Here is a 27,233-nt window from a genome sequence, read left to right as displayed (position 1 = left end):
GAAGAAAACAATGAGTCAACATTAAGTAGCAACGAAGATGTATAGTAACTAGTTGTCTCATTTCCACGTGGGTTGTAATCAGGGGGTGCAACGCCCACACAGAAAAGCGTCACTGGAGTTCAGCTTCCACTAACCATCCTACCAATTTATTTATAAAATATTTTACCGGGAAGTAATACATTGAGTTAAGTTTTCAAGTATGTCCTGGGCACAGAGTTATGATGACAAATACATGGTTACAAATACATAGTTACATTAAATGAACAGGGTTATACATTTTTTTTACAAGACATTGCATGCACAGTTAGAGATAATATACTGTATGTTATTGGCGTATGTAACAGTTACAGACCAGATTAAAATGTGAGACAACTTTGCTTTTGAAAGAACTTAGACTGGTGGCAGCTGTAAGAGTCTCTGGTAGACTGTTCCAGTTGTGGGATGCACCGTGGGAGAAGGAGGAGCGGCCGGATACTTTGTTGAACCGTGGGACCATGAACAGTCTTTTGGAGTCTGATCTCAGATGATAAGTGCTGCATGTGGTAGGGGTGAGGAGCTTGTTCAGATAAGCGGGTAGTTTGCCCAGAAAGTATTTGAAGGCAAGACAGGAGAGATGAACTTTGTGTCTAGACTCAAGTGATGGCCAATCTAGTTCTTTGAGCATTTCGCAGTGATGTGTGTTGTTGTTGCATTGGAGGACAAAACGGCATAATGAATTGTAGAGCGTATCAAGTTTTCTAAGGGGAGTTTGTGTTGCTGTGCTATATACTATGTCCCCATAGTCTATAATTGGGATTAACATCTGCTGTGCAATGCGCTTTCTGACCAGCAGACTTAGTGAGGATTTGTTCCTATAAAGTACACCTAGTTTGGCATAGGTTTTGAATGTCAGGGTATCAATGAGCAACCCAAATGTTAAACAGGAGTCAAACCATATGCCCAAATATTTAAAATTAGTAATAGGAGTTTGGGTGGTATTAGCGTTGGTTCTGATCTGGAGCTCATTCATTGAAAGCTTTAAAAATGTAGCCTTGGTCCCAAATACCATTGTTACAGTCTTGTCAGTGGTTAAAAACAGTTTATTTTGGGAAATCCATTTTTCAAGTCTCAAAAAGTCAGATTTAAGTATGTGTTCAAGGTCAGAGAGGCAAGGGCTGTGTGCATATAAGATTGTAGCATCCGCATACATGTGTATTGAAGCTCCCTTACAAGCTGTAGGAAGATTATTGATGAACACTGAGAAGAGTAGGGGCCCCAGAACAGAGCCCTGTGGGACACCACAGGTGATATCCAAGGGGTTGGAGTTAGAGCCCTAGATAGACACATGTTGGGATCTACCTGATAGGTAGGACTTAAACCAGTTTAAAGCATGCTTCCCTATTCCAGAGCTCTGGAGTTTGATTATCAAGATAACATGGTCAACAGTATCAAAAGCCTTTGCAAAATCTAGGAATACTGCAGCAGTTAGTTGTCCCAGTTCCATTCCACACTGGATCTCATTGCAAACTTTTAGGAGGGTAGTTACCGTCGAGTGTTTGGGGCGAAAACCAGATTGGAATTGGCTAGGGAAATAAGTAGTAATCACTTAATTGGGAGTGGACACATTTCTCCATGACTTTGGATAGTATTGAGAGAAGAGAGATTGGCGTGTAGTTTGAGACAGTGTTTTTGTTCCCACTTATGAAGATTGGGACAACTCTGGCAGTTTTCCAGGTCTTAGGGATATGGTCTGCAGACAAACTAGAGTTGATTAGGAAGGCAGGCGGTTTGGCAATGGCTGGGGCACCAAGTGGTAGGAACTTAGATTGCAGTATGTCAGGTCCTTATTGGCTGCTTAGTTTAAATTTGAAGAGCACTTGTGTTATCTCCTCTTCAGATACTGGGACAAATTGAAAATTGTGGGCAGTGTTGGGAGAGGGTGGGGCTATAGGGGTACTCTCAGAATGCGGTTCATGTTTGTTGTTTGGGTTGCGTTTAGCTAATAAGTTAGTAGCACACCCCACAAAGTAATCATTGAATGCATTTGCAATGTCGGTGGGATTTGTCAGAGTAATATCCTCCTTAATGATATTAGATGGTTGTTGATGGTTAGAAGGCTGGAATATATTGTTGATGACTTTCCAAAAGTTAGCTGGATTTAATGTATAGTGGCGAAGATTGTCTGTGTAATATTGTGCTTTTGCGTGTCTTGTTTGCCTTGTGCACATATTACGCAAGCATTTGTAGTCATTAAGATCCTTGGTAGCGCCAGTTACTTTGTAGCTTTTCCACAAGGCATCCCTGAAATGGTAGTGCAATATAAAGTTGGTTGTAACCCACGGTAGGTGGGCCCCCTGTACTCTTATTCTGCGTAGTGGAGCATTGGTTTTGACTTATTTCTTTTATACTTATTACCCAAGGGTATACACTGATAAGTGTGCTTTACTAACAATGTTTTAAAGACTGCCCATTTATCTTCTACATTTTTCCCTGCAAAAAACATCATCTCATTGTATTACTACTAGATTAGACCTCAGTTTATTAAAATCTGCCTTTCTAAAGTTTAAGGTCTTTGTTGAACCCAAGTAATCTGTTTTTTGATAATTTATTTTAAATGAGACCATGTTATGATCACTGTTACTCAAATGTTCCAGGACTTGAATATTTGTTATTACTTCTACATTGTTTGATATGACCAAATCCAGTATTGCCACTCTCCTGGTTGGTTCCTCAATAATTTGGGTCATATAATTGTCTTTAAGCACCCCCAAAAACCTGTTTCCTTTTGTTTTAACGCTAATCTCATTGCCCCAGTCTATGTCTGGATAAAAAAATCCCCCATTATGCAAACATGACCCAGTTTTGATGCCTTCTCCATTTGCAAAAGTATTTTAGCTTCCTCAATCTCACAGATATTTGGTGGTCTATAGCATATACATATACTACATCCTTCCACATTGCTATTGGAAATACGATCATTCACCCAGTAGCCCAAGCACGCTGCCTAGGGGTCACACTTGATTCCTCTCTCTCATTCTCCTCTCATATTCAAAACGTTTCTAAAACTTGTCGCTTTTTCCTCCGCAATATCACAAAGATACGCCCTTTCCTCTGTTACTCAACTGCTAAAACTCTGATTCAGGCCCTCATTCTCTCACGTCTCGATTACTGCAACCTCCTGCTGTCCGGCCTTCCTACCTCTCACCTGTCTCCCCTACAATCTAACCTAAACACTGCTGCCAGAATCACTCTACTCTTTCCTAAATCTGTCTCCGCATCTCCCCTCCTGAAATCCCTCTCCTGGCTTCCGATTAAATCGCGTATCTCACACTCAATTCTACTGCTCACTTTTAAAGCTTTACATTCTTCTGCCCCTCCTTACATCTCAGCCCTAATTTCTCACTATACACCATCGCGACTCTTGCGTTCTTTTCAAGGATGTCTTCTTTCTACCCCCTTTGTATCTAAAGCTCTCTCCCGCCTTAAACCTTTCTCACTTTCTGCCCCACACCTCTGGAATGCCCTTCCCCTCAATACCCGAATAGCCCCCTCGCTATCCACCTTTAAGACCCACCTTAAGACACATCTGCTTAAAGAAGCATTTGAGTAGCACTGGATAATCATGGACACATGACACAAAGCTTGGCCCCCTGCAGATGCACTTACTAGTATTCCCTCCTACTGTCTCTGTACGTTCTCCCTACCTACCAATTAGATTGTAAGCTCCTCGGAGCAGGGACTCCTTCCTTAATGTTACTTTTACAGTATGTCTGAAGCACTTATTCCCATGATCTGTTATTTATATTTGTTATTTATATGACATGTATTACTACTGTGAAGCGCTATGTACATTTATGGCGCTATACAAATAAAGACATACATACATACATACATACATATTCCCACAAACATTTTCTTAATACTTTTACCTCCACTGCTAATTTCTATCCACAAAGTCTCTACATTTTCATCATTCCCTTCATAGACATCATCCCTTATAATAGGTTTTAGATCCGTAGATATAAATTCCTTGTAGAATGTAGATATAAACATACTCCACCTCCCCTTCTATTTGTTATCCTTCCGAAAAAGAGAATAACCCTCTAAATTAACTATCCAGTCATGAGTTTCATCCCACCATGTTTCAGTAATGCCTATGATATCATACTGCTCCATTGCAGCTATTAATTCAAGCTCCCCCATTTTATCTGTCAGGCTTCTTGCATTAGCAAGCATGCATTTAACTTTTTTTTCAGCCTGTACTATTATCTTATCTGCTCCTTCCTTTCTGCTCCCACTTGGTTTAGTCTTTAGAAGTTTTCTAGTATTATCTCTATTTACTATGGGTGTCTCACTGCTTGTCAAACTTGCACTTGCCCTCATTCTACCTCCATACAACCTTGTATCCTCAGCTATTCCATTTAGTTCATTATCTGTTTCATTCCCCTCCCCCCTCCATCCTAGTTTAAAATCTCCTCCAACCTTTTTAGCATTCTCCCCCCTAGCACAGAAGATCCCTCTTCATTGAGGTGCAATCTGTCCCTAGAATATAGATGGCACCTCTCAGAAAAGGAGTCCCAGTGCTCTAAAAACCCAAACCCCTCCTTCCTGCACCACTTTCTTAGCCATGCATTAACCTCCCTGATCTCTGACTGTCTCCCTGCGGTAGCGCATGGCACTGGTAGTATTTCAGAAAATACTGCCTTGGAGGTCCTTGCCTTAAGCTTTTGGCCTAGATCCCTGTAATCATTTTTTAGGACCCTCCATCTTTCTCTAACTTTGTCATTGGTGCCAACGTGTACCAAGACCGCCGGGTCAATCCCAGCCCCCCCCAAAACAATCTGTCTACCCGATCCCCAATGTGCCGAACCCGAGCACCCGGGAGACAACAAACTGTTCGGTTCATGCGGTCCCGGCAACAGATTGCCCTACCTACCTTCCTAATAATGGAGTCCCCTACCACCACAATCTTTCTTTGCATCTGAGCATCCTGAGTCCCCACTGTGCTGGAGGAACTATTCCCCTGGCTGCTAGAGGAATTAGTCTCCCCAGCCTTGCCATTTCTGCCCCAACATTCCCAATATCTTCACTCAACATGGCAAATCTATTGCCCCTGCTTCCCCTTCTAACTGTCACCCAGCTACCTACCTGCTCCTCACTAACGGCAACCAAGCAACCTACCTGCGCCTCACTAACAGCGCCACCATCTGCACCACTAAGATGGTAGTGCAATATAAAGTCAGTGGTAACCCACGGTAGGTGGGCCCCCTGTACTCTTAGGCCTCGGCCAAGCTTCCCGCTGGCGTGCTGAGGCGCGCTGAGGCTCAGGGAAAGCGGGTGCTTTCCCTGGCCTTGTGGGTGCTTTCCCTGCGCGCCGTCAGGGGACGGGGCGGGCCAGTGACATCATGGAGCTGGTTTGCCCTCATTGGGCAAACCGCTCACGTGACCGGCCCTGCGCTCCGGCAAGCGGGGAAATTTCCCTAAGACCTACGCTTCCGCGCGCTTGCGGAAGCGTAGGCGAGCCCATACTAAAGCCGATCTAATTGCGGCTGTAGGGGCTCAGTGCTGAGCGGAAGCGCGCCTCAGCGCGCCACCGCCAGCTAGTAACAACCATGGACGAGGCCTTATTCTGCGTAGTGGAGCATGGGTATCAGAGTTTTAAGAACTCGGATTGGAAATAGTCGAGCGCAGAATCGGGATCAGGAATTAAGTCGATTCTATACCAACGGCAGCTGGTAAGATCAGCCAGAAACTGTTGTGGGTTAAAGTTTCTAAATGTTCTAGTGAGGAGAACTTTAGGGCTGGATTGGGGCAGTTTAATTTTCCTTACACAGTACACTATTGCATGGTCCCTGAAAATGTCAGGTAGGATACCAGAGGATTGGATTCTTCTAGGACTAGAGGAGAGAATTCAGTCTAGCAAGGAATGGATGTGAGATTTCAGGTTTGTCCATGACGGTTGGGAAATGAGATGCGTTAGGTTAAGTGACTTGAGTTGTATCCGGAAAGAAAACCGCTTACACACACACACACACATACATATATATATATATACACACTCTGTATCTGTCTGTGTCTCTGTGTCTATCTCTCTCGGTTTGAACTTCCTGCCACAAGCAACATGGCTGCCTCAGGCCCCCAAAGTGGAGCATCCTCCGTTTTACCCTCCTGCCACATACATCCGACTGCTGATTGGCTCGCAAAGTGGGCAGGGTCCAATTACAGGGCAAGTATTTACTTTTCAACTTAACTTTATTGGAAGAAATGTTGCCTTATAACGGGGTAAAACCGGTACATAAGGTCACAAGTCTCTTAAGAATGTCACGAGGAGCTGGCCCTGCTTCTGGAACCCGTGGTCTCTCCGTCCTTCTCCGTTATCGTACGGTATTATAATAAATATGTGTCTGGTGAGCTAACTCTTTTGGTGCCAGACGAGGTGACACTATGTAGCGAGCACGTATTGTAACAACGGGTTGATATCCAAAAGTAGAGGCCTTCAGTGACCGAAGATATGCTCCGAGCAAGCTGGAGTTACTATAAAAAAACAAGCCAATGGAGCCCAGAAATAAGAGTCGCCTCCCACAGAAAATGAATCGCGCAATAAACAGAGGGGATTCATCCATCTCACCTGTTCCTTCCCATCGTTTCATGGTCTTTAACCACTGCTTGGAGCTCAGATTCCTTGTTCAGGGGAGAGCCTTTTAAATCCCACTCAAAACCCTACGGAAGAAAGAAATATTTAGATGTGGAGGATCCCTCTTGTGCTTCGGACAGAAATACTTGGAGAAGCTCTGCGTTAGGTTGCCTTTCATTATACAGTGCTTTGTGTGTGTCCCATAAGCCTTTGTTTTATGCAGCGATGGATGAAGGACTTCACTGGTTAGGCCTCCCCTGTGACCGATGAACCCTATATGCTTTCTTCTCTTGAGACAAAACTATACGCCCGTTATGTCCGCACCTGTAAAACCCCTCGCTCCCTTTCATGGGCCCTGTGTGTAACGGGCACATTGGTTTTCCTGAGGACACCGCGACAGGTCTAAGCTTTTTCTCGCACTGCTACAGGTTTCTCAGGAATTTTTGAAGACCACATTGGGTCTCCCTTTTACAGCAAATAAGCATCGCCCGTGTGAGCACATTCACGTGTCTCAGACACGCACAACCCTGTCCTTCCCCATTACATCGTAGCACGCAGTGCTTCCACTGCAACCAGGGATTCTGGGTAATGATATGCACATGTGCACCCACACTGTGTCACTTTTTGCTTCCTGTCCATTTTAACATGGGGCCCCTGTAAGCTTATGCCTTATTACGCCGCTTAATAAGCCGTATTACGCAGCTTTTTCAGCACAGCCTGGTTTAAAGAAGTGCAGAGCTAGTAAACCTATTCATAGACCTTTTGGGTCAGTGTGAGGCTGGTTAATGGCTCTTTTTAAAAAATGTTTAGGGTGTAGGGGGGTGTCTTGTATCTGGTCATAAAAAGAATACCTGAATCCTTAGACTGTAACCTCTTTATATAGTGCTAACAGTTATATACAGATTTGTGTTATTTATGACAAAGGTGAAGCGCGGTGTGTACCAGGAATCCGGCCTGCTCGTTTGGCGAGAGTACAGGATTACATGGAGCTGGCAGTGGTGCGCTGTGTATACAAGTACAGGACAGTCCTCTATAAACAATGGAAGGAATGTTCCTCCAGACTGCGTCTGCGACTCCTGCAAAGGTCTGTGTATTCAACAGTACAAGTGACCCGGTACTCCATTCATATTATATATGTTCTGTTCTCGTGCTATGACACTGTATGCACTATCTGGGAGTGATGGCTGTGTACTCCTTACTGTACAAACAGACACACGTCTTTTAACCTGCTGCCCTTCTGCCCATCGTTTGTAATGCAAGTCCCTCCTATTGTAAGGTTGGCGCTACATAGATACAATTCTACGTAATAAAATGATGTAAACATACAAAAGGAACCCCCTTTGCGCAATCAGTGACATTAGAAAGCATTACTACAAATACTATTTGACTTGTTTCCCTGAAATATTTTGTTTTATTTGCATTAGGACATTGTCTAAAAGCAGGGGGCTCAACTCCAGTCCTCAAGCCCCCCCCCCCTCAACAGGTCAGGTTTTAAGGATATCCCTGCTTCAGCACAGGTGACTCATTCAGTAGCTCAGTCAAAGACTGACAAGACACTGATTGAGCAACCTGTGCTGAAGCAGGGATATCCTCAAAACCTGACCAGTTGGGGGGTCTTGAGAAGTGGAGTTGAGCCCCCTGCACTACCTTATGCAAAAACCCTTCAACCAGACACAACGCTGGACAGACAGCAGTGTAAGTAGGAGCGAGAAACAACAACAGGAGGGAAACAGTTCCACATGTACCATCAACGGTCTTCTAAATATTGATGAAGGACTTGGACTGACTTCCACACACAGAGACTACTACCGACCCGCCTCATTAGAAAGGAGGAACGTAAGATCTCATAATGAATCTCCGCACTCATTACAGTTAAAACTCCTGAGATGAATAAAAGCCGGCGTGCTTATTACCTATTCCCTAATATAAATTGTTTATACTCTTGAAAATATATATTTTTTTGTGTGTGTAGAATATCCTGTTGCTTAATAAAAACCCATTATTTCTTAGGCCTCGGCCATGTTTACCGCTTGCTGGCGGAAGCATGCTGAGGCGCGCTCCCGCTCAGCACTGAGCCCCTACAGCCGCAATTAGAGCGGCTTTAGTAGGGGCTCGCCTGCGCTTCCGCGCGCTTGCGGAAGCGCAGGTCTTAGGGGAATTTAAAATTCCCCCGCTTGCCGGCGCGACAGGCCGGTCACGTGAGCGGTTCACCCAATGAGGGCGAACCAGCTCCGTTACGTCACTGGCCCGCCCCCGGCCAGTGACGCGCCCGCCCCCCGGACCGCCCCCTGCAGGCCCGCTGACGGCGCGTGCGGTAAGCAACCGCAAGGCCAGGGAAAGCACCCGCTTTCACTGAGCCTCAGCGCACCTCAGCGAGCAAGCAGGGAGCATAGACTCAGCCTAAGGTTACCGGCGTGAATGTACACGCAACATATTTTCCACCGCGGGCGTATTCCAAACATGAAACACTGCTCGGGAAGCCTGGGATAGCAGGACGGTTTATGCAGGACAGACGGAAAGGTGAGAATTATACTGACAGCTGAAAGGCTGAAACCTGGAAACAGTACAGCTGGGGGAGACTCACGCAGGCAGGTGAGATATTTCAGGGGTGCGCAAACTGGAGGGCGCAGGATTTTTTGGGGGGAGGGCACAGCGTTTGCAGAGGCCCCCTCGCTCTTCTCCATAACATTTAAATTAAATGCCGGGGGAGGAGCGAGGCCTCTGTAACACCCTCTTACCCGCTCTCAGCCGGTTCTTCGGCAACGCAACACCACTGATACCAGAGAACTGATAAGGCGGGGGGGGGTGCGAGCAGACAGGAGGGCGCAAACAGAAAAATCTGTGCACCCCTGAGATAGGCCATATACAGATAGCTGAAGTGGACTCATGCAGGCAGCTGCAATGTTACCGTTCCTTCTTTCAACAGCATTCAAAACTTAAGAAAACAGCGATCTCTTACAGGCAAAACGCCCGTCATGCTCACACGTTTGTTTTCAAAGCACAGAACTACACCGCACCAATGTACAACCATTACACGCAAACTATATGGAAAGCAAAACCAGCAGCGGGCGGTGCGAGGCCTAAAATAGCCGTGTGTGTGGGAGAGGCGACGGGCTCACCTCGTTCCAAATGGGATTCAAGTTATTCTTTATCACTTTGGTTTTCTTCTTAACCCCTAGAAGAAGAAACAGGGAGAGCACAAGGTTATTAAATCAGAGAAACACGCAAATGAGGGTGAATATACTATATAAATCAGAAAATGAAGGTTACTATATCATGCAAACACTGAGATATTGGGATCTATTAACTACAAAGCTGGGGTAACACCGGTGAAATAAACCGCACCAGATTAAGCCCAAAATCTGGCTGTATTTTTGCCCCAGTTTTGCAGCCAGAGGTCTTTAATAAACCCTTCCTATTACAGTAAGGGCTGATTCCTCCAGCACACTTCCCCGCAGTGCTGCACCAAACAGGAGTATTACTGGGGTTCGTCTCCCAGCTCAGTCCTCGGGAGGAACAGCCCTGGTTTATAAGGCGGCCCCACGGAAAGTAGGGCCAAACGGCAACTCAATTACAGCCACTCAATTACAGCCACTCAATTACAGCCACTCGCGCCGCCCAGCGTATGTCCAGCCTACTTGCTATGGTCTCCTAGATGCAAAACTGGGGCAAGAAAATAGCACACGATCTATCCAAGAAAACAAATCCCATTAAAAGACAACGGTTAACCTGGTGCCATTCTTTTGCACTGGGTTTGCACTGGGTTTGCACTGGGTTTGCACTGGGTTTGCACTGGTTTTATGGTTAGCTAGTAAATAACCGCTAGAAATGCATCAAAGGAAAACACGCGCTTCTTTCCATGGGTTTGGGCATTGTTTGCCCTAGTTTTGTGTCTGATTTGCAGCCAGAGCCTTTAATAAATACGCCCCAAGAGTTTTTAGAGCTATCAACATACAGCAAATACTAATCCCCGCGTGTGAGCACCTTCACGCATCAGACAGGTCTGCAACCCTGCCCTTCCCCATTATCTCTTAGCAAACAGTGCTTCCACTGCAGCCAGGGATTCTGGGTAATGACATGCAAATGAGCACTCACAGTGAGTCAATCTTTGCTTCTTATCCAACATAAGTTACTTTGTGTCTGATTAGAGCCACCAGGAGATTATTCGTTAGGCTGTGATCGTGCTGATCAAAGCCCTGTGGCACGGAAACGGTAATGGAAGCAAATTGCATTTCATGTCGCGATAATGCCCTGATCGGAACTATCGTAGTTTAGCGCATATGGGTCATGTCCTGTAAACTAAAAATTAGCAACGAGCTAAATATAATTATGCGCTAGGTTTTCATTTCATAGGAAATAATGTTGTTTTTCTCCTGACGACTAGTTATACGGAGCGCTGGGCATTAAGAGGACTAGTTATACGGAGCGCTGGGCATTAAGAGTACTGGGATTTTCTGCTTTTAAAAAAAAGGGGGGGGGAAATAGGTAGAATGATAACATTTTATTGAACCAACAATAGTTTTTACCTGAGGTGGGAAACTCAGAGCCTCAAGGGCCACCAACAGGCTTTAAGGATATCCCTGCTTCAGCACAGGTGGTGCAGTCTTCGACTGAGCCACCTGTGCTGAAGCAGGGATATCCTTAAAACCTGACCTGTTGGAGGCCCTTGAGGACCGGAGTTGGCCATCCCTGGTTTACTGTGTACACGTTTCTAAACGTCACAGGGCTCTTCTTCAGGTTGAGTTACGCAGTATCTAAAGATGCAATGTCTCTTCCGACCAAGATGAACCGATGGCAGTTGAAGTGTATGAAGGTGGTTCACAGTTAGTTTGTAGTCATGTGAAGCTGACACACGGGAGGTGGGTGCTGCTCTCTCTAACCTCCCGTTTGTGTCATATCACTGGGTGCTGAGTGGCTCACCTTCTCGTCCCCTTCTTATGGTTTCTTTGATAGTAACAGGGTGAGCGAAGGAAGAGACAACCTGGTGTGAATCCACGTGTGGTCTACACATGAACGTGGTTGGGCATATGTCACTTTATCGCCCTGTACCTTAAAGCCAAAATCCCGTCGAAAATTTCAATAGATCATTGGACCCAGGGGAGCTGGAGATATTTGGGGTCCTCTCCGAGGAACAACCCGCTTCCCGAGATAATAAACGTTTCAGGTTGCGGCTCTCTCTCATGGAGAAAACAACATGGCCACCGTTTTCGTCCAATAGGAAGCCACAACCTATGACGTTCCGGCTTCCTATTGGCTGCAGATCCGGCAACATTTGGACGTCATATTGTTGTATCAGGAGGGGGATTTAAACCTATTCTTTGCCCCGGCACGTATGTTGGAAACCGAGGGGCACCGATAACCAAAAATAACGTGGTTCGCTCCGGAGGATTCCTTGAGTCCAATTATATATCACAAACAAAACAAAAAAAATTATATAGGCAGTATTGCTGCTTTATAGGGACATCCCAGCGATATGTTTAATAGGTTAACTGTAGTTGTTTAACATAATTTCTATACAAATCAGACAAGTAGAAGTATTTTTTTAACAATAAAGGAGATTTCACCAGCAGCAAAGGAAAGGGTTCTTTACAGTAAGGGCAGTTACAATGTGGAATTCATTACCCATGGAGACTGGGATGGCAGATACAATAGATATCTTCCAAAAAAGGTTGGACATCTTTTTAGAAAGGACCCCCTTCTCTCTCTCTCTCTCCCCCCCCTCCCCTCTGCCTCTCCCCACCTCAAGCTCACCCAAAGTAGTGCTAACTTAACATGATGTTAAGCCTAGGCTTATGAGATAACTAATACCCATTGTTTTTGCATATGTTTAGCTTTGTGTGTTGGTGTTAACGTCAGGGAACATAACGTCCATTGCTGATTTTGATAACAAGACATTATGAGCCCTGAGTTAATAGAGCTCTGTGGATTTGTGCCTAAATGTACTAAGGTTCCAGTAAAATGTTTCATCACGTGTGACACCCAGGCCCAGATCCACAAAAGGTGCTAAGCTTTAGCGCGCTTTAATTATCATGCGCCTTTACGCCCAAGAGGGTAACTTGTTCACCTAAATGCCGCGTGTATTGTGTTGTGAGGGTCAGACTTCACGGCCAGTAAAACATCCGATCTTGGAACATAAAAGAGACATCAGGAACTTTGACCCAAACCACAGAAGACAGATTACTCCTGTAGGTAAAAAGGTTTACTCAGACTTAACATGTCACAGCTGCAATGGCAGGTACCAGAACATCTGATGAAAGGTCCATATGGGACCTGAAACGTTGTTATTCCGCAGTTCCTGGCTGTCACAGTAAAAGGAGAACTTCATTATGAACTTGTGAGTAGAGCTCTACTTTGTATCTCTGTCCTAGAGGAGATCGGCACTTAGAAGAAATTGTTTGTGTGTGTTGTGTCGGCGGCACAAGCCGGATTCCCCTCTCCTGAAACTGCTCCCCCGCACTTCGGAAATGTACCGGAACACGACACAATGCCAGAGACACGAAGGTATAGGGTTAACCTCCTCCTCAAATGTGAATTATATTGGATTGTACAGATAAAATATACCCTGAGGCCGTGTTTTTCAACCAGGGATCCTAGGGCATCTAACAGGTTAAACCCTCTCTCAGGTTATGAAGCACGAAGACCTGTGTGCAGAGCCTGATACAGGACTGAGGAGGTCCATTCTAATGCAGGCTACCTCAATAAGTCTCCTCAGCTGCTTCATTAGGCCTTTAAAAAGCCTGTAGTACAGACTGCAAGGACTCGCTGGCCAGGAAGGTACTGGACCATGGCAGGGTCGGCTTGTTCTATTGCGAGGCTCGGTGCAGGGGCTTACGCGGGGCCTCTTACCTGGTCCGGCACAGCATCTACTCCTCAGATGACGCAGCATCATGCTGTGTGGGGTCATGCGGCATCACGTTATCATGGCAACACAAAGTCATTTGACATTGCGGTGTCATGATAACGGGACCCTGAAGGAGGAGATGCCGCCGGAAAGGTCTGAGAGTTACAGAGACCCCCGTGCTCTCCCCTGGCAATAAGTTCATTGTTGCCACAAGCACATGCTGCGTTCCTCCACTCGTTCCTCTGAACGCCTTCTGGAGGAAATCTCACACACTCGCAGACTTCCTTTACTACAAATGTATGCTGTCCTGTTTCCCCTCTGCCCTCTCTCAGGCTAAAACCTACTTTTCTTCACTAATCAATACGCACAAATCTAACCCACGACGACTCTTCTCTGTCTTTGACTCTGTACTCAAACCACCCTCAGCTGCCTCTTCTTCTTCCTCCATCTCCGCTCAGGACTTTGCTGATTATTTTAAGGAAAAGGTGGAATCCATTCGTCAGAACATCCCCTCTGTTTTCTCCTCCCATCCTACACCTCTTTCTAACTCTCCTCTTGCCTTCCTTGAATCTTTTTCTGCTGTTTAAGAGGATGCGTCACTGCTGATCTCCTCTTCTCCCTCTACCACTTGCCCTCTTGACGCTATTCCCTCCCATCTCCTAAAACCTCTTACTCATACTATAATCCCTATGCTCACACACATTTTTAACTCCTCCCTCTAGTCTGGTACCTTTCCCTCCTCCTTCAAACATGCAACAGTCATACCATTACTCAAAAACAGCAAGCTTGACCCTACCTGTCTTTCTAACTATCGACCTGTCTCCCTCCTGCTTTTTTGCCTCTAAACTCCTTGAACGTCTTGTATTCTCTGGCTTGCTCCATTTTCTTAACACCTATTCTCTCCTGGACCCTCTACAATCTGGCTTCCGCACTGCTCACTCCACTGAAACAGCCCTCACTAAAATAACTAATGCCATCCATGCTGCCAAAGACAGAGGTCATTACACTCTACTCATACTACTCGACATCTCTGCAACATTTGATACTGTGGACCACCCTCTTCTCCTTCACATTCTCCATACTCTTGGCATTCGTAACAAAGCTCTATCCTGGATCTCCTCTTACATCTCCCATAGTACTTTCAGTGTCTCTTCTGCTAACACCTCCTCCTCCTCTATCGACCTCTCTGTGGGGGTACCCCAGGGCTTTATCCTGGGACCTCTCCTCTTTTCTCTGTACACACTCTCTCTAGGTGACCTAATCACATCTCTTGGGTTCAAATATCACCTCTATGCTGATGACACACAAATTAACTTTTCGACCCCTGACCTTACACCTGCTGTACAGACCAAAGTTTCTGAATGTCTCTCTGCGATATCATCCTGGATGGCCCTCTGTCAACTTAAACTTAACAAGGCAAAAACAGAGCTCCTCATACTTCCTCCAAAACCTGGCCCTACTGCCTCCTTCCACATTACTGTTGGAAGTTTAGTCATACACTGTGGCGGGGAAGGGGTTAACTGGGCTTATAATAAAGTTCAGGCCCACTTGGTTAACCCTGACCCGTGTGTTAGGGTCTTAGAGTGTCAGCTCTGGAACCCAGATGTCAAAAATGTATTACTGCAACTGTATACTGATTTTGCGACATTAAAGAATGATGTGATTTTATTTCCTCTCCGAGGATGCTGGGATCGGGAGATTTCTAGGCTGTAAGTTTCAGGGTGGGTTTGGCGGAGAAAGTCTTTGCAGAATGCGTCTATGTAGCGGGGTTCCGGGTTATGGGATACCCCAAAAGTTGTATACGGAGATTGAGTGATATCCTCTGATACTGCTAAGCGCATTACTCCGCCAACCTCGTACCCTGAAAACGCTCTTACGACTCACCGCCAGAGTTCCTGCTGCAGCATCTTCCAGACAAGGTAAATGGGTATGAAGGGGTTAAAAGATATCTGCAGGTATACACAGAGTCCTTAGTATAGCATGGGGCTCCCCAGTATAGCAGAGGTACCCCCATACTGTACATGCCCAGGTATCCTGAGCCTGGAGTAGGGGTTCAGGAAGGTGCTCACGCTAAGGTTATGAAGCTGAGCAGATTTGCAGTGTTTAAAAGTATTTTTCTAATGTGTGCCAGGAATGAGGCTAGTGATTAGTAGAGGATATACACTCACTCCATGCATGACACCAGAATAGGAACGCATAACTTTCTGCATGCAGCAGACAGGACACCACATCTTTTATTAAACGGGAATAGTTTAATATGTATAGATATTGCTGACCTGTATATGAGCTGAGGGCTTTCTAAGTTATAGACTCTGGAAGGCACAGATGGTTACTAGGCTCGGCTCCGTTGTGTCTGTCCAGGGGCCATACTTGAAAGGGCTCAGAGATGCCTAGGTGTGAGGCCATATGGGCCCTGCCATTATTATAGAGCACCCATATCCTGGCATGAAACAAGGCAACCTAACACCCTTTGCTAAACAGCCAGCCGCTGTGGAGCCTCGCACCATGGGGGGGCGAAGGGGCAGAGGGGGATATTTCACCTGCCCGGGGAAAAGGCTCAGGGGTGGGAAACCCTGTAAGAGTGTTTTAGATTGGTCGTTATGCAGTTGCTAAGGTTTTTTGATTGGGCTGCAAGTTTTCTGGGACCTGGACACCAGAGGTTTGAAAAGCCCTGACACAGGTCTGATTCTTCAGATCAGATTTTTATGTTCTAAGAGTTCCATCTAAGAGTTCCATCTTGTGTGATTCACCTGAGATTCAGTCCCATTGGAGAAGTGGCCTGGAATATTTTGCTGTGTGTTTGCAATTAGGAAAGATTACTTTTGTTATCCCAGTTTTCCAAAGTAAGTGTGTCTTTTTACTGTATTTTTGTGTAATATAGGTGTGTGCGTTCATTAGGTGAATAAACGCAATTTATTTTTATCTCTCTACTTGCTCAATCAATGATCCCGGTAATTAAAAGGTGTAATAAGCTGGTTCTCCCGTGACATACACCCAGTAGCGCAAGCACAATACCTAGGGGTCACACTCTACTTCTCTCTCACTTTCTCCTCTCACATTCAAAATGTATCTGACACTTGTTGCTTTTTCCTCCGCAATATCACAAAGACACGCCATTTCCTCTGTTACTCGACTGCTAAAACTCTGACACAGGCCCTCATTCTCTCCCGTCTCGATTACTGCAACCTCCTGCTGTCCGGCCTTCCTGCCTCTCACCTGTCTCCCTTACATTCTATCCTAAACTCCTGCTGCCAGAATCACTCTACTCTTTCCTAAATCTGTCTCAGCGTCTCCCCTGCTGAAATCCCTCTCCTGACTTCCTATCAAATCCCGCATCTCACATTCAATTCTCCTCCTCACTTTTAAAGCTTTACATTCTTCTGCCCCTCCTTACATCTCAGCCCTAATTTCTCGCTATAGATCATCTCGACTCTTGCGTTCGGCTCAAGGATGTCTTCTCTCTACCCCCTTTGTATCTAAAGCCCTCTCCAGCCTTAAACCTTTCTCACTGACTGCCCCACACCTCTGGAACACCCTTGCCCTCTATAGCCGACTAGCACCCTCTTTAAGACCCACCTTAAAACACACCTGCTTAACGAAGTATATGAGTAGCTCCGTGGCTAACACTATACACCTGATACATAAAGCTTGGCTCCCTGCAGACGCACTTACCAGAACGCCATCCTACTGTATCTGTATGTTCCTCCTACCAATTAGATTGTAAGATCGTCGGACCAGGGACTCCTCTTCCCAAATTTAACTTTTATGTCTGAAGCACTTATCCCCATGATCTGTAATTTGTATTATTTGTTATTTATATGATTGTCACGTGTATTACTGCTGTGAAGCGCTATGTACATTAATGGCGCTATATAAATAAAGACATACATATATACATACATACATACATACATACATACATACATACATACATACAGGGTTTGTGTAACTTACAATGTATCTGGTTTCAGGCGCACTATTAGAGAGGGTTGGGGTCCCTTACAATGCATCTGAGGTTCCTTACAATGCATCTGATCTCAGACGCGCTATTAGAGATGGTTGGGGTTCCTTACAATGCATCTGATCTCAGACGCACTATTAGAGAGGGTTGGGGTTCCTTACAATGAATCTGATCTCAGACGCGCTATTAGAGAGGGTTGGGGTTCCTTACAATGCATCTGATCTCAGACGCACTATTAGAGAGGGTTGGGGTTCCTTACAATGCATCTGATCTCAGACGCGCTATTAGAGAGGGTTGGAGATCCTTACAATGAATCTGATCTCAGACGCGCTATTAGAGAGGGTTGGGGTTCCTTACAATGTATCTGATCTCAGACGCGCTATTAGAGAGGGTTGGGGATCCTTACAATGAATCTGATCTCAGACGCGCTATTAGAGAGGGTTGGGGTTCCTTACAATGTATCTGATCTCAGACGCACTATTAGAGAGGGTTGGGGTTCCTTACAATGCATCTGATCTCAGACGCGCTATTAGAGAGGGTTGGGGATCCTTACAATGCATCTGATCTCAGACGCGCTATTAGAGAGGGTTGGGGTTCCTTACAATGCATCTGATCTCAGACGCGCTATTAGAGAGGGTTGGGGATCCTTACAATGAATCTGATCTCAGACGCGCTATTAGAGAGGATTGAGGTTCCATACAATGCATCTGATCTCGGACGCGCTATTAGAGAGGGTTGGGGTTCCTTACAATGCATCTGATCTCAGACGCGCTATTAGAGAGGGTTGGGGTTCCTTACAATGCATCTGATCTCTGTTGCGCTATTAGAGAGGGTTGGGGTTCTTTACAATGCATCTGATCTCAGACGCGCTATTAGAGAGGATTGGGGTTCCTTACAATGCATCTGATCTCAGACGCGCTATTAGAGAGGGTTGGGGTTCCTTACAATGCATCTGATCTCAGAAGCGCTATTAGAGAGGGTCGGGGTTCCTTACAATGCATCTGATCTCGGACGCGCTATTAGAGAGGGTTGGGGTTCCATACAATGCATCTGATCTCAGACGTGCTATTAGAGAGGGTTGGGGTTCCGCAGAATTTCACAATATAATTATAGATTTCTTAAACAAAAAAAAAGTAAAAAAAATACTATCCTAAAGATTTAAACCAGTGATTTTCAACCGGGGTTCCACGGTCACCACGGGGTCACCACGGGGTCACCACGGGGGGAGAGCTGGGACAACTTCCAGCTTTCCCAGGCCCGGCGGCACCCTACGTAGCAGTGACCCCGGCGGCTCCCGAGTTTGGCTGGAGCTGCCGGTCACTGCTATCCTTCCTCTCCCTGCCTGCTCCGGTCGGTGCCGGAAGTTGCGTTAACATCCGGCTGACAGGAGGGAGAGGAAGGATCAGGTAAGAGCACGCACTCTCAGAGGGAGTGTGTGGGTGTGTGCGAGAGAGAGAGGGAGGGTGTGTGCACGCAAGTGTGAGAGGGAGACGGAGCGTAACAGGGAGAGTATGAGGGGGGAGATACACGAGAGACGGGGGGAGAGAGACAGGGGGGCGAGGTGGGGGGGGCGAGAGACGGGGGGCGAGAGACAGGGGGGCGAGGGTTGGGGTTTCCCAGAATTTAACAATCGAATTGTGGTGTTCCCTAACAAAAAAAAGGTTGAAACCCACTGCTTTAAACACAGAGGAAACTGACGGCTGCTTTTTACAGTAATTGGTCTGTTTTTGCATGTTTCCATGCTTCCTGTTTACACTATGTCTCCTTTCCACTTGTACTGGTGACTTGGAATGTTAATTATATAGTTATCTGTCTCATTCTATTTTGCGTCTCCTCTCTGCATCTGACTTTGCTCTGAATCTTTGCAGTACACTGTTTACCTTCATTCACATCTCCTTTTGATTAACATATGAGGCTTGACCTACTCCAGGATGGTTTCAATGGCTGGGGGGGTAGGTAGGTACGGAATCAGATATTTGGTTGTGGCCATCTCGCCATAACCAAGTCTCTGCCGGCGTTCGGCCGTAGAGGGACCCTCCGCCACTTTGTGAAGACTGTTCTGCTGGTCCGAGTGCAGGAGCGCTCGGCAGGTAACCCTACACCTAAGTGCACCATCTATAACATCCTCATATTTGTGGGCCGCGCGGTCACCACACACTTGGGGTTTGGGTGTGGGACAGTGGACCCGGTGGAGGGTTGCGCCCTGCGTTGGCGCTTTGGTTAGTTGCCATTACTATTATAGAGAGATAAGAGTTTATAGAGTGAGAAGTGTCTGCATATTGTTATAGTAAAGACCGTTGCTATTTTACATCCAGTGTATGTGTTCATTTGAATGTGTTCTGCGAGGAACAACTCCCGCTCTGCTGAGAGCCATCGCAGGTGGAGGCGCTGCACCATATAGTATTGTTCCAGAGGATACACCCGAGGCTCTCACTGGCAGAGGCTCAGACCTCCTGTGTGTTAACTCTGTATGTTATTCCTTTGTTATTATGTTGCACTGCGCATGTGCGGACAAATGGACATCAGTCTCCCCATAACATTGATTGCGCATGTGCAAGAAACCAATTAGGGTGATTTGTGGACTTAATTGGACCCCTATATAAGAGGACACTATGGGTCATATCTCTAGAACCCCTGAGGAAGAGAGCAGCTCGCTCTCGAAACGCGTAGGGTTAATTTGTGGGACTCAAATCACTACGCCTGGAGGTGCTTCCCGTGCCGTGACGAATCAGCTGTTTATCAGCTTGTACTCAGAATTATCGCGAATCTGCTGCGGTGTACCTGCCACCAGCCACGAGGAGGTGGGATTGCCAGGGAGAAGTAAGCCCGCGCAGTTCAGCGTGTGTAGCTGAAATCTTGGCCCCGAACCCGGTGCAACAGCTGAGTGAGCAGCACGCAATTGCTGCGTTTTCAGCTATCACCAGCAGCGACGAAAAACGAGAGCCAGGGGAGAAACACACGCGGTCTGGCGTGTGCTACTATCATCTTGGCCCAGATTCCTGTGCAGTGGCTGTGTGAGCTGAAAAGAGAGGGGATACTCTCCAATATATCCACCGCTTGCAAACCATTTTCGTCCGGTGAGTGGGCACTCCACCTGGTGTAGCTGAACACGGGTCCCATATTAATTGTCCTTAATATTGTCTTAGATTAATGTGTTATATTATTTGCTATGTTTTTTATGTCCAGTGTTTTTAAACTATTTTATTAAATGTTGTAAAATTCTTACCACCCTTGATCTCAGCTGATATATATTTTTTAATTAATATTAGTATAGTATATGTTGTTTGTTTCTTGTACATACAGTATTACACTATGTTTTGTGTTTTTTGCATTTTCTTTAAGCACATCTCTACCGTCTGGAATCCATTTCGGTTTTCTTCCTGTTGGTGAATATATCCTTTACCTGCTGGCGCCTTTTAACACTATAATTTTTTTTCACATATATATTCTCCTCACATGCACCCTATCTGTGATTGGGGGGAGATATGGATTACACACATGTAGGATATGGCTTGGTGTGCAGCTTTAACGCTGCTCAGTGGGACTGAAGGTGAAGGGAAGGGAGCGGAGTTGGGTAACAGGAATACAAATAGAAAGGAGTTGGACACACGTCCATTCACTGGGGAGAAAGTCCTAATGGAACTTTCAGAGCTGCAAGTAGACAAGTCAATGGGACCAGATGGGATACATCCAGCGGTTTTAAGCGTTTAGGAGTGAGCTAGCAACACCGAATACAGAACTATTTAACCAGTCCCTATTAACAGTGACTGGATACACCAGCTTCAGCATCGGTGCTTCAATAAGAGGCACAGTCGAACACTGAGCCTCTAATTGAACCACCGGTGGTGAAGCAGGGACTGATTGAGCCACATGTGCTGAAGCAGGGATATCCTGAAAACCTGACCTGTTGCCCCCAAGACTGGGAGTTGAGCGCCCCTGACCTAGAGGTGGGACAAGGGAGCCTCGGGAGAAGGAAGACAGAGTTCTGTAGGAGCAGGGAGCACACCGCCTTTGAAGTGACGTAGTTATTTTACCTTAGGCTACAGTATCTCCTGAGCATCTCTCATAACATTGCAATAGGCTAAAGCTACAGATATTGCAGCACTCCGCATGGCAAGCTGCAACTCGTCTACAGCACAGCCTGGTGTATAGAGGCAATAACCAACATCATTACTCCTCCTGAGAGCCACCTCAGCACATTAAGGGTAAAAACGGAAAGAAACCATCTCAATACGGGCAGGACTAGGGTTCTGTATATAAACAAATAACTATATACTGTACACACGCTGTACCCAGCGTAACATACCCTGATCTAGCAGGGCATTCATTAAACATTACTCTGTGTGTTCACCCCTCCCTGTAAAGCCTTGTTGCCTCGTCTTCCCCACCGTACTCTCTCCTCCAGGATAATAATAACGATTTCATATAGCGCTTTTCTCCCAATAGGACTCAAAGTGCTTCCCAATGACAGTATAGCACGCGGTACGCAGCACATAGGAATGTTACACACACAGTCCCTGTCCCGCAGAGCTTACAATCGGATTTTGGAGATAAGGTCACAAGGACGACACTGGGAATTGAACCAAGTTCCCCTGATTCACACTGTCACTGATTAGAGTCAGTGTCCGGACTCACTGAGCGTGCGTGTTCTTCTAACAATAAATATTCGAGGAACACGTCTGTCATCACAAATCTCTATCTGCATTAAAATGTACAAATATCTTTTTTATTTAGGTCCGGATGTGTCTTACTTGTGGACCCATGTCTGTAGTATGTTTGAATACGTACAGTTAGGTCGGGAAATAATTGGACACTGATACAAGTTTTGTTATTTCGTCTGTGTACCAACATAAATTCAAGTTACAGTTAAATAATGAATATGGGCTTAAAGTGCAGTCTATCAGCTTTAATTTGAGGGTATGTGCATCCAAATTGGAGGAAGGGTTTAGGAATTACATCTTTAATATGTAGCCCCCTCTTTTTCAAGGGACCAAAAGTAATTGGACAATTGACTCAAAAGCTGTTTCATGGACAGGTGTAGGCTATTCCTTCGTTATTTCATCATCAATTAAGCAGGTAAAAGGTCTGCATCAAGAATAGAAAGGCCAGATTAGACTTTGCCAAACAATATCTAAAAAAAGCCAGCCCAGTTCTGGAACAGCATTCTTTGGACAGATGAAACTAAGATCAGCCTGTACCAGAATGATGGGAAGAAAAAAGTATGTAGAGGGCTTGGAATGGCTCATGATCCGAAGCATACCACTTCATCTGATTCAGCCAAATTCAGCGAAGTTGATTGGACGGTGCTTCACTTTACAGATGGACAATGACCCAAAACATACTGCGAAAGCAACCCAGGAATTCTTTAAGGCAAAGAAGTGGAATATTCTGCAATGGCCAAGTGAATCACCTGATCTCCACCCGATCGAGTATGCATTTCACTTCCTGAAGACAAAACTTAAGGCAGAAAGGCCCACAAACAAACAACAACTGAAGACAGCTGCAGTAAAGGCCTGGCAAATCATCACAAAGGAGGAAACCTAACGTTTGGTGATGTCCATGCATTCCAGACTTCAATTTATGATTGTGTTAATTTGTCCAATTACATTTCAGCCCCTGAAATAAGGGGACTGTGTATGAAAATGGTTGCAATTCCTAAACGTTTCATACGATATTTTTGTTCAACCCCTTGAATTAAAGCTGAAAGTCTGCACTTCTATTGCATCTTGGTTGTTTCATTTCAAATCCATTGTGGTGGCGTACAGAGCCAAAATTATGAAAATTGTGTCAGTGTCCAATTATTTCCGGACCTAACTGTATATTATGGTGTAGTAGTCTTTTGCTGGGGCATATTTATTAAATGGCTCATTAACAGATCTCAGCCCGAATTGAGTTGCTAATCAGGGATTAAGGGGATATTTACTAAAAGACTCCCGACTGCAAAACTAGAGGAAAACCCCGTGCACAAAACAGCACAAGATTTATTAAAGAAGTGGGAACCCGTTGAAAGTTAATTGGAGTTTTTCCTTTGATAAAACAGGTGTAATTGTGAGCATTTGCTTTATCCAAATGTTTGCATATGGGAAACCTTAATAAATAAACCCTAAGTGTTATTGAGCAGGGGTGGCCAGCCACACTCCTCAAGGGCCAGCAGCAGGTCAGGTTTTCTGGATATCCCTGCTTCAGCACAGGTGGCTCAGTCAAGGACAAAACACTGCACCAGATCTAGCAAAGAGAAAACTACCATTGGATTGCATGGAGGAAACCATTCTTGCTAAATTTGTTGCAGTTCTTTTTGCCCCAGTTTTGCAGCTTTTCAGAACCGACCCAAACGTTTATAGCAGCAGAATCACTGCATCAGGGAAGCTCGGACTCACTGCAGCAGAGAAGCTCGGAATCACTGCAGCAGGGAAGCTCGGACTCACTGCAGCAGAGAAGCTCGGAATCACTGCAGCAGGGAAGCTCGGACTCACTGCAGCAGAGAAGCTCGGAATCACTGCAGCAGGGAAGCTCGGATTCACTGCAGCAGGGAAGCTCGGAATCACTGCAGCAGGGAAGCCGGGAAGCTCGGAATCACTGCAGCAGGGAAGCTCGGACTCACTGCAGACAATATGAAAGCTGGTTATAAGTAGGGATCCTTCTGCATTAGCAAGTTATGTGAGGCATTTCTGGGCTTATTTACTAAAGTCTCCCGGCTGCCAAAGGAACGGCAAAAAACAGCCATATTCATAAAAGAAAAGGGAATTCAATGGGAGGTTTTTCTTTGATAAACCTGGTGCCATTTTTTTTTTTTGCAGTGTCAAAGTTGAACGCCGGACGCCACGGGGAACGTTTCCAGGATCGAGCGACGCAGACATAGTATCGTCAGCGGAACGAGGAGACGCCGCCGGACACACCCACATGAGGCATCATTTCGGACGTAGGATACGCCCACGATGACGTCAGACGAAACTCCGCGGGATGAATGAAACCTACGAGGACGCGGGACGGTGACGGAGGATTGACTACAGCTGGGGACTGTCCTATTTTTGTGGGGCTATATAAGGGACACCATTGTAATGATTATCTATGCCCCTTCACTTCAAAGAGGCCAACAGAGAGGCCGAAGCGTGGCGTTCTCATAGCAGAATAAACTCAACTTGCTTTACAAAAACCGAAGTCCCTGATTCAGCTTTGACACTGGGTATATTCTGGATCACTCACAGGTTTCCTTGGAACCTGTAACTGTTTCTTGTTTCTTTTTTCCCTCAAGACACCTCTATTGCTGAGAGTCGCTGTCGCTTTAATAGTTAATCATTCATATTAAGCTTGGAAATTAAACACTAATGGAACCATTCTTAACACAGGTTACATTTACCATTGTATTCACAGCCACTATTATAATGATAGTGATGGTTACCGTTACACATCCCTATTTCCCACATCATCATTGGGTTTTAACCCCTTAGAGGCCAGAGGGGAGGTTCATTCTCCGGGTTAGTCGGAGGCATCCTTCGCGGACATGTCTCCCTGGTCGGGAGACACTGACCCAAGCGGCGCTGGTGATCCGCGCAAAGCATCATTGCGAAATGATAAAGTGGATAAGAAGCTAAAAGCTGACACGCTCTGAGTGCTCATTTGCAAAGTAATTGCCCAGAATCCTTTGCTGCAGTGGAAGCCCGGGGCACTGTGTGGTTATGGGGTAAGGCAGGTTTGTGGACCTCTGTCAGACATGTGGGTGCGCTTATAAGTGTTCGTTATCATTGCTGTGGGTAATTATAACGAATCCTAAAAGGTTTTGGACAGGACAAAGTCCCAGAGCTGCTGCCACCGCCACACTCACAACGCCTGCGTGTGGTTCCATGCTTACAAGGAGTACATCTTAATTGCAAAGGTTTCCTGGATGCCAATCCATCATACACGGGAAAAGGAAAAGGAAGGGGTGAGCTGTTAAGAAGAATAACAATGGGAATTACAATGAGTCAATCCCTTTGCACTTCATTGAAGGACGTTTGGAGCTGTGAGTCTATATATGGCCAACTAAAATGACATGGGCACCTCTGAAATGAAAGCAAAAGATGACTCCGGAGGCTAAAAACCACAGCAGAGAAACATATTATTATTGAATAGGGAACCAACATTTTCCATAGGGAAAACATAATGAAATGTTGCAGCAAAGTAAAATAACTTTGTAATCAAACACAAAAATAGAATTAGACCAGTGTTTTTGAACCAGGGATCTGCAGGCATTCCCTAAAGGGTTCCCTGCAATTTCTAGGTCATTCGAAAATTGTACCAAATGCAGAAGAATTTACAAAGCATCTGATGTCAGACGCGCTATTAGAGAGGGTTGGGGTTCCTTGCAATGCATCTGATCTCAGACACGCTATTAGAGAGGGTTGGGGTTCCTTACAATGTATCTGATCTCAGATGCGCTATTAGAGTTGTTCCCCAAAATGTCACAATATAATTATAGGGTTCCTTAACCAAAACAAAAGTTGGAAACCACTGGCTTAGAAGAACTTAGGCTACAATCTCAATAAGATCGGAAATAATATATAGAATATCTGTCAACCTACACTGTTTCAGAAGCATCCATGGCCAGAGAGGCCAGCAATGGTTTGCAAAAAAAACCCAACAAACTAAGAATAGTAACAATTATGGGGTAATGAGAAATTGACATATATTTTTCTAAGCTAAATCTTTAATTTGCACTGGAGAGGGGGGGGGGGGGTAGATAAGCACAGAATAATTTACATAAACACCAAGAAGTTATATAGTCCAAGTGATAAAGACATCCCCACATATATATATATATATATATATATATATATATATACACAAGCGCACAGAAAAGTTTGTTTTCATGCACTAATCTATGTTCTGCTCCAAACTGAGTCATATATACTGTACTGTAACATATATTATCTCTCACTGTGCATGCAACGTCTTGTATATAATGTATATCTCTGCTCACTTAATGTAACCATGTATTTGTAACCATGTGTCTGTCATCATAGCTTTTATTTTATAAATAAGTAACAAGCTTCTTATTCATGTTGCCTACATCTTGTGCAGATTGCTAACTAAGGAGGTCTGACCACCTTACACCTGGTGGGTTTTATTGGGGAGACAACGTGACGCACACAGGTACACAAATATTGTACATTTTGTGTTTTATGGAAACAATCCCGAGCTCCTCCTTTTAACACTCCTAAAATCACAATCTGGAGCACAGTTCCTTAATACAACTCCAGTCCTCAAACACCCCCCCCCCCCCCCAACATGGTATCCCAGCTTCAGAACAGGTGGCTTAATCGGAGGTTCAGTCATAGTCTGAGGCTCTGTTTGAGCCACCTGTGCTGAAGCAGGGACTGATTGAGCCACCTGTGCTGAAGCTGGGATATCCTGAAAACCTGACCTGTTGGGGGGCCTTGAGGACTGGAGTTGAGAACCCCTGCTTTAATACATTGACACCCTAAAGGGAACTGATGCTCTTTGGTCAAATTGGGTCCAAAACTGCCACTTTCCAATATGCTGTGACCCTGCTTCTCAATAAGGGGGATCTCTTATTTCCATCGCTTTCCTGACATGGAAACTTGGAATGAGCAGAGCTCAGCCCTGTCAGGATGCAGAGATCACCAACTAATGACTAGAAACCCACACGTAGCCTCATACTATGGTGACAGGGAGATCCAGCAGCACAGTATAAGGACTGGTTTCATGCACGTATGTTTTTCAAAAGCCATCGTTTCAGCACTACAAAGCATCATCATCAGAGCACCAGGAAACCAAGCTCCACCAGTAAATACTTTGTATCCCACAATGTATTAAACTGT

The 27,233-nt window shown here is 45.4% G+C and overlaps 1 protein-coding gene across 16 annotated transcripts in view; it reads right to left on the bottom strand.

Annotated features, from left to right (window-relative positions):
- DYSF (dysferlin) overlaps positions 1 to 27,233 on the bottom strand; it is a 406,918-nt gene that overhangs the window by 339,495 nt on the left and 40,190 nt on the right. For all 16 annotated transcript variants that reach the window (XM_075573113.1, XM_075573169.1, XM_075573215.1 and 13 more), the window contains exons 2-3: positions 9,733 to 9,788; positions 6,608 to 6,699 (exon numbers count right to left, since the gene is read on the bottom strand). In XM_075573113.1, the coding sequence (XP_075429228.1) occupies positions 6,608 to 6,699; positions 9,733 to 9,788 (148 nt within the window). The remainder of the gene's footprint in view (positions 1 to 6,607; positions 6,700 to 9,732; positions 9,789 to 27,233) is intronic.

Source organism: Ascaphus truei, chromosome 1, assembly GCF_040206685.1.
Source record: "Ascaphus truei isolate aAscTru1 chromosome 1, aAscTru1.hap1, whole genome shotgun sequence".
In the NCBI taxonomy this organism is placed as follows: Eukaryota; Metazoa; Chordata; class Amphibia; order Anura; family Ascaphidae; genus Ascaphus; species Ascaphus truei.
This window is presented reverse-complemented; position numbering and strand designations above follow the sequence as displayed.